Source organism: Pteropus alecto, unplaced genomic scaffold (assembly GCF_000325575.1).
Source record: "Pteropus alecto unplaced genomic scaffold, ASM32557v1 scaffold213, whole genome shotgun sequence".
Classification (NCBI taxonomy): Eukaryota; Metazoa; Chordata; class Mammalia; order Chiroptera; family Pteropodidae; genus Pteropus; species Pteropus alecto.
In genome coordinates this window covers 4,908,343-4,915,898 of record NW_006434829.1, presented here as the reverse complement: position 1 = coordinate 4,915,898, position 7,556 = coordinate 4,908,343, and the positions used below count along the sequence as shown (strand labels likewise).

General features: G+C 53.2%; 1 protein-coding gene across 2 annotated transcripts in view; it reads left to right on the top strand.

Annotated features, from left to right (window-relative positions):
- Positions 1-7,556, top strand: part of WDR66 (WD repeat domain 66) — a 54,422-nt gene that overhangs the window by 27,607 nt on the left and 19,259 nt on the right. Inside the window, exons 15-18 of one of the 2 annotated variants that reach the window (XM_015587922.2) lie at positions 156-340; positions 4,357-4,471; positions 5,107-5,270; positions 5,434-5,512. In XM_015587922.2, coding sequence (XP_015443408.1) covers positions 156-340; positions 4,357-4,471; positions 5,107-5,270; positions 5,434-5,437 — 468 coding nt within the window. In that variant the 3' untranslated portion in view covers positions 5,438-5,512. Of the gene's footprint in view, positions 1-155; positions 341-4,356; positions 4,472-5,106; positions 5,271-5,433; positions 5,513-7,556 lie in introns of those variants that run through there. The other variant, XM_006910073.3, reaches the window with a different exon arrangement.

The following is a 7,556-nucleotide window of genomic DNA, read 5'->3' as shown; positions in this document are numbered from 1 at the left end:
TCGTGAGTATTAAGCAGACCCCATCATGGTAGCTCGCCGGGTTGAGGGTCTAGACAGGTCTTCTAGGAGGCTGGATGACGTCTCCCCCGGTTAGGACTGTTGGCTGATGTCGTTTGGCTCAGTCTTCACAAGTGTCCCTCCGGGCTCCTCTGTAGATAGAGTACAATCTTCTCAAGAGCTGCAGAGACCACCTGGAAGTCCTGGACATCCACCAGACCGACCAGGGCAACTACCCCACGTGCATGATCTGGTACCCTCCGCTCACCAAGGAGCTCTTCATGCTCGTTTGCAACAGTGGCTACAAAGTGAAACTTTTTAATTCTACCACAAAAATGTGCAGGTAAGCCGCACGGCTTCCCGCTAACCTGGCACGGAAGCCCATCTCCCGGCCCCCGGCCTCTCGCGAGTCCCGACCGGCGAGCGGCTCGGCCGCCATTGCCGTCACTCACGTCGCAGTGGAGGGAACTGAGGCAGCTTCGAGGTAAGTCATTGTCACCCAAGGTCAAATGGCCGGGAAGTGCCCGAGGCAGGGTTCTGAGCCCAACACCACGCAGAGACGAGGTCCCCAGACCTCAGTGCCTTGGTCTTCCCTTGGGGACGAGAACAGGTGTTTGCACCACGCAGAGACGAGGTCCCCAGACCTCAGTGCCCGAGACTCAGTGAAGGAACCGGAAAAGTGGCCGGTGGCCCTGGTCTTCCCTCGGGGACGAGAACAGGTGTTTCCACGTGATTACTGCCGGGCGTCTGATTTTTTTCCTACTCTTGCTTCTTAAGGGAGTTTTCGAGTTCACCCGGTTGCGGCCCTGTGTTCGCTCCGTAGTTCCCGAGCCCCCGAGCGAGCCGGGTGCTGTTCCAGGTGCTGAAGGCGGCAACGAACACGAAAGCGTGTTTCTGTCGTCCGGGCTTTGCGTTTCAGCGGGAGAGCAGGGTTCACAGGAGAGGCCGGCCCGGAGAGCCACACCGAGGGCAAGAGCCCATGGTGCTTTAAAGCCAGGAGCCAAGAGAAGCTTCCAGGAGGGAAGGGTAGATAGAGAAGAGGCCAAAGGACCAAGCCCAGGGCACCCGAGGCTCGGCGCCTTTGAGCAGCATCCTGCAGCCCGACATCCGTCCGCGTCGGGGGCCGGCCTCCTGTGCGGCTCGGCCTGTGGGTCCCAGGGTGTGCGCCTCACGACAGACGGAGACTATTGTACACCGTCCCCGTGCCCGGCTCATCTTCCACAGCCCCGCACAGTGTTATCCCACTGGGGTTCAGAGAGGTGACAAAACGAGGTCCAATAGCTGGTCAGGGGAGGGCGGTGCTCGGTGCCCGAACCCAGCTCTGGCTCTGTCACCTGCTCCCAGGCCCCAAGGCGGCCCCGGAGTTGGGGTCATCCCTGGCACAGCTGCTTCCCCTGCGGGCGTGGCTGGGACGAGCGGGGGCACCGAGGCAGGAGGGATAGAAGTGAGGCTGCCTCAGTGACCCGCTAGATGACTGGCCAACAGAAGCTGGCCCCCTGCTTGAGCAAGGTCGTTTTTTTTTTTAAAATGTATCTCAGTAAGATTGGTTCTCAAAAGGCCAGGATCACCCGGGATCTTATTTTCTTTCTTTCTTTCTTTTTTTTTTTTTTTAAGTTCTTTCTAGAAGAGCCCAAGGAGAAATGACTGAGAAATGCCATGTCACATGGCAGGAGCAGGAGAGAAATCTGGCACAATTAAAAAATATTCATTCAAACACCGGGAAAGGGGGCCTTTGAAAGAAATATGTAAGGAGGAGTTTTAGGAAGATTTTGGAATCTTTGTACATCACATTTAATGGGCACGAGCTTTGGGGGCAAAGAATATCGCATAGATATGGCCAGTCCTGAGAAAATCTGAGTTTTCTGAGTAAGTGGTTTGGGGGGGCCGAGGACCCTAGGCTTGGGGTTCCTGCTAACATTGACTAACTAGGGACTTAGAGCCACGCAGTTAGGAGTTTGTGCAATTGAAGATCAACCCGAAATTAGCAGGAAGCATCTTTCCTAAAAAATAACTTACCGAGGTGAAATTCACAAAACATGCTGTGAAACGGGTTAAAGTGAACCGTTCGATAAAAAATAACTTACCGAGGTGAAATTCACAAAACAGAAAGCATGCTGTGAAACGGTTTAAAGTGAACCGTTCGGTGGCATTTAGCGCAGTCACAATATTTGCCACCTCCTCTTCTCTCTGATTCCAAAACGCTTCCGTCACGCCAAGGAAAACCCCTCACAAAAAGCATCTTGTGAGTTGCAGGACCACACCTTAACTGGGGAGAAATCGTCTTTTCACGGCAAATGCAAAACGATTTTACAATGCATTGAAAAATATTGAAAAGAACACGAAAAGGCCGTTCACGGAAAAAGGCCAATAAACCTGCGAGCAGATGCTCACGAGTGCATCAGAGATGCACATCAGATCAGCAAAGATAAAAATGATCGATAGCGCCTCGGGCTGGCAAGGGAGCGAGGGAGGAGCACTCCCCCAGCTGCCGCTGGCGGGGGTGGCAAGCCGGGCCGCGTTTTGGGAGAGCGATTCGTCACCGTCTATTAAACTTTATCGTATCTCCGACTTCCAGGAATGCAGCCCACAGAAGGACTCGCGCAGTGTGCCAAGGCATAAGTAAAAGGATGTCTTGTTTGAAAATATTTTTTAAAATGGAAACAATCCAAATGTCCATTAATAGGGGATTAGTTAAATGACGGCTTGTCTGCACTGAGACACGATGCCGCTCTTAGGAAAGAGAAAAAGAGAGGATGATAAGCGAGCTCTCTGCCCAGGAGCCTGGAGAAAGCTCCAAGATACAATATGGGATTAGAGCAACAAATCGCCAAATAAGCATGACTATATTTTCATAGAAAATTATATTTATATAATTTATATTTTTTCCATACAAGATTGTAATTATATAGGTTAGCATATGTCTAAATGAAATTATCGCGTCATGTACACCAAACTAGTCCCCGTGATTATTTTTGGGATAATGTAGAAGTATGGCTAGATTTTCTACTTGAAGTTCGTCTGAACGTGTGAAATCTCTCGCAGTGCATAAGTAACACTTTTTCAATCAGAAGAAAAATGTATTAATTTTATGAAATTGTCAGATCGTTTCAACGATACTAGGCAATAGCTATGCAGCTCCTACGATGTTCCAGAAACGGTTCTGAGTGCTTTATACACATTAAGTTATTTAATGCTCACCACAGTTCCATGGGCTAAGTGCTGTCATTATCTCGGCTTTAGCAACAAAGACCCAAGGCACAGGTTGACCTCTCTTGGTCGTCTGTTCATTTGTTTATAATTTAAATTAAGATATAAATCACATACCATAAGATTTACCCTTTTTTCAGTGGTTTTTACTATATTCACAAACTCGGGCAACCATCGCTGCTATTCAATTCTACCAAGTATCACTCATTTGTGTCCCAAGCACCTACCTTAGTGCCTGGCACAGAGAGGTGCCCCCCCAAAAGGCTGCTGAATGGATTAGCTCTTGGTTTCTTCAGCACGTGTACACAGAGTGTCTACTGCACCCTCCAGACGTGGGCTGGGTGCAGGGGACACGGGGAGGAAACACACCCCAACAAACGAGGGGCTCAGAGTATAAGACGAAATAGCTACCGGCCTTCCACAGAGGCAGATCCAGCCGTTGTGGGGTATGAAGTGTATTCAATTTTGTGGGCCCTAAGATACATAATTAAGAGTAAAAACTGCCTAGGGCCCTTCCAGAGCCTCAGAAGGCACCTGTACGCGTGAGAGGCCCCGCGGCTCTGGGCTCGGAGTTATGTCTGATTCCTAATTAGTGGGGTAGGGTCTGAGTTAAGGAAGTCCCCCCCTCCACCCCTGCTGCGGGGGTTCGGTTTACTGCCAGCTGGATTCCAGATCGCTTTTGGGGGAAGTCTGCGTGTTGCACATACACCCAAGTGTCAGACATCTGGAAAGTGGACAGCATCTCATTCTCATGCTTGGGCCGGCCGCTGGGAACGGGGGTGTTTGCTTGCGTTCTGCCAATGCATGTCACTTCCTCGCCATGTTTTCCTCATCCCTCGTTCACGTACACGTTCTTGGGGCATAATGTTCCCTGCACTCAGCTGTCAAGGAAGGCGAGTCGCAGCCTCCACCGCTAAAAGCACGCTCCACGGTCAGTATGCCTGGGGCACTGGCCGTTCAGAGCTGTTGCCGCTTAACTTATGGCGGCTATTAGCAGTGGTTGAGAGAGAAGTTCCTCCGGGTGGGCTTGGTTGAGGGACAGGACAGGGAATTCAGAATTTAAAATGCGTAGCATGTCACGAAAGGTAGCCCATCATAAAACCTCTGTCCCGATTTGTGGCATTTAAAAAGGGTTTCCTCTTCCTCCTGCAGAAAGACACTTCTCGGGCCGGTCTACGGCTCTCCCATCGAGCAGATACAGATCCTCCCCGTGAAAACCGCCATGGAGCTGCAGAAACGCTACCTGGTGTTTATTAACAGAGACAAGGTATTCCTCTCCGCTCGCCACCTCCGTAAGACATCCGGCTCTGAGTGCTTTGAGCGGCGGTTGGCCCCAAGTGTCGCAAGACTCACGGATGCTTGGTTTCGCAGCCGAGGCCGCCGCCTCTCATCCCAGCCCAGGGTGATACTGAAAACTGTCACAGTTCAGAAGCGAGGAGGCTGGGGGGGCAGTGCTCAGTTACCCTCTCTCCCGCACCCCCGGTGAGGACACGTGGTCCACCAAAGTTCTTCTTCTTTCCGACTTATTTACAGAGAAAAAAATCTTATAAAGGCATACAGATCAGCCGTATGTTTAATGAGTAATCTGTATTGAAAAGCATAAAATCACAGGATGCCAGAATTATTCTGGAAAACCGTGGGCGCCCGACTATGGGAACAGGAGGAAAGCTTTCCTTCTGTGTCCCTGGTGGAACCTGGTGTCTCTCTCCTAAGGGACCGTCCGCAGGGGTCGGCGCGTGCGGAACCTCAGCCACGTGAAACGCGACTCTCACACACTGACACGGTCCCTGACACACAGGTCCTCCCAGGAAACAGACCCGGAGGTAACGGGCAAACTGGGCCAGGCCTGGCCCAGGGCCCAGTTACCTGAGTCTGACTGTCCCATGACATGTTCCTTTCTAGGTTGGACTTCAGATCCTGCCAGTCGATGGCAATCCGCATAAGACCTCGGCTATTATATGCCACCCGGATGGGGTGGCCGGAATGGCCCTCTCCTACGACGGCCGCTGTGCCTTCACAGCGGGAGGACAGGATCGCTCGGTGATACAATGGGAAATCAACCTAAGGTACGTGACGGGGAGAGGAGCTCGGTCCCTCCAGCAAGGGGTCAAGTGCAGATCCTTCTTTCCACTCAGCAGCAGCGGCAGATGTTCAGCCCTGACTACGTGCCAGGCACCGTGCTCGGCCTGCGGGTACAGGGATGAACCAAGACTCCGGCCTTGCCCTCAGGTAGCTCCCCATGACATCCGTTCACGTCGCTATGGAGACGGAAGGTTGCTCTCGTCTCAGGGACCAATGGTATTTGCAGTCGGCGCCGTGTGGTTCCACCATGGTCACTCGTGTCCCCTGAGACGCTTCTTGCTCTGTCGTCAGCAAATCCGTACCAGCCGGACAGGTCTGGCCCGAATCTCCAAAGCACGTGCTCCCGAAACAGTAAGAGCTTGTTCGAAGTTCGTGTTTTCGGTCTGCTCTCCTCACCCATCCACCCTGAGCCGAGACTGCCTCAAGTGAGCCTGAGGACTCCAGGGTCGAGTGCTGGCTGGCGCGTGACGTTGAGGATACAGACCTGGGCTTGAATGCAGACCAGTTCTCTGGTGGCTGTGGGACCCCTGGTTTTCAGATTCCTAGTCAGTGAAAGGGGGGTGATCCTCAGGACTTTATAGGGTCCCCGTGAGGAACGGGTCAATCTACGTAAAGCGCCCGGCGCAGAGCCAAGGACTCGATAAATAAATGGTTTCCTTTCTTCCTTCCTTCCCCTGGAGAAGGCGTTTGCTTAAGAGCTCAGGCTCTTTCTTACTAAAAAGAGCGGAGGCGGGTGGGGGGGGGTTGCGGCAAGCACACAGCGACCTCCTGACCTCCCCAAGTCCTCCCGCGCTGCCCCAGGGCAGAGCCGGTTCCGTCCCTACCCACTGCCTCCAAGTTCCTGCCCCGCGGGTGGCCCCCTGCCCGGCAGAGTCTCACTGAGGAGCCTTCCTTCCTGAAGGCACAGACTTGATGTGTGGCTCCCAGGGAAAGCACGCCCTGTGCCACCTGCTGGAACCCCGGTGGTTTCAGACTGTAGTTGCAGCTCTGACCTTCACCCCCGGCCTCCGCCTGAGGAAGCAGATCTTGGGAATTTAGAAGCTGAGGGTGACGAGCTGCTCTCCCATCAAGGAGCTGCTCAATTCCTTGGCCCCTCGCCTGGGACCTGGGACCGCGGGGGCCAGCGACACCCTGGCGGGAGAACAGAACCTTCCCTTCTTCATTTTTGTCGTCTTCTCAGTCATCTTAGGGTCTGGAATGGCAGAGATTTAAAGAAAGAGAAAAGGCTCCCGCTTTTCTCCAGCTTTCCTGCGCCTGGCCAGAGTCCAGGCTTCCGGGAGTTTCAATTTAATCTTTTGTAGGGACAAAGGATCGTTATAAACCAATTAGCACTTCATCGCCGCTTCTGGTGTCTTAATATGTTCAGCGCTTCACTAATGGGAAGAAATGTAAAAACCCTAAACAAGGAAACGCACGAAATTCCCAACTAGATCCGCTTGCTGGTGGCCGAGATGTAGGGTTAAAAAAAGATGAGACATTCTCTCCTGTCCCGGTCACTTTAAGCAGTGCACTCCTAGGCCCACTGACGGTCACCACGGCACATGGCACCTGCCCCCCGCTAGAGACCACTGCCCGCCATCCTTCCCCCCGAGTCCACTCCGACATACCCTCTCTTCCTCCCGTGTCCGCTAGCGTGCCAACCCTTTTCTGTCCTTTGTCTGGCATCTGTTTTCTGGGATTTTTTAAATTACTTTTTTTACGCTCAACCTCATGCCCCCCTCTAATCCCGCTGGCCCGCTCAGACAGGAGCAGGAAGACCCGGATTCAAGTCTCGCCTTCCCCGCCTGCCTGCTGCGTGGCCTCAGGCGCGTCCCTTAACTTCTCTGAGCCGCGGTTGCTCCTTCTGTTAAATATCGCCACCCAGTTCAGCTGGTGTGAGGGTCACGATTATAACCGCGGCTGTTGCTCACCTTCCTCTTCTTCCCCTGGAGAGCATTTAGTGAGCGCTTACTGCATGCTACTGACAGTGCCGCCCGCTTCCCGAGCTTTATTTAGCTCGTTCCCCAGAAGTACTGTGTGCCTTTCCGGGCACGTAGTAGGTTGTCGATCAACGTACTCCCCTTGTGTGCCCCGGTGGCCTCTTTTTTGGTCACGAGTGTTAGAGACCCAACTTAGGCAAAAAGAGGACTTTATGAGGTCATCGGGGGGGGACTTTATGAGGTCATCGGGGGGGACTTTATGAGGTCATGGGGACCTGCGGTCGCCGCCCCGCGGGAGGAGCGGGGACAGTGCGCACTCAGTGCCCTCGGCGTGCGCCCCGCTCTGTTCCA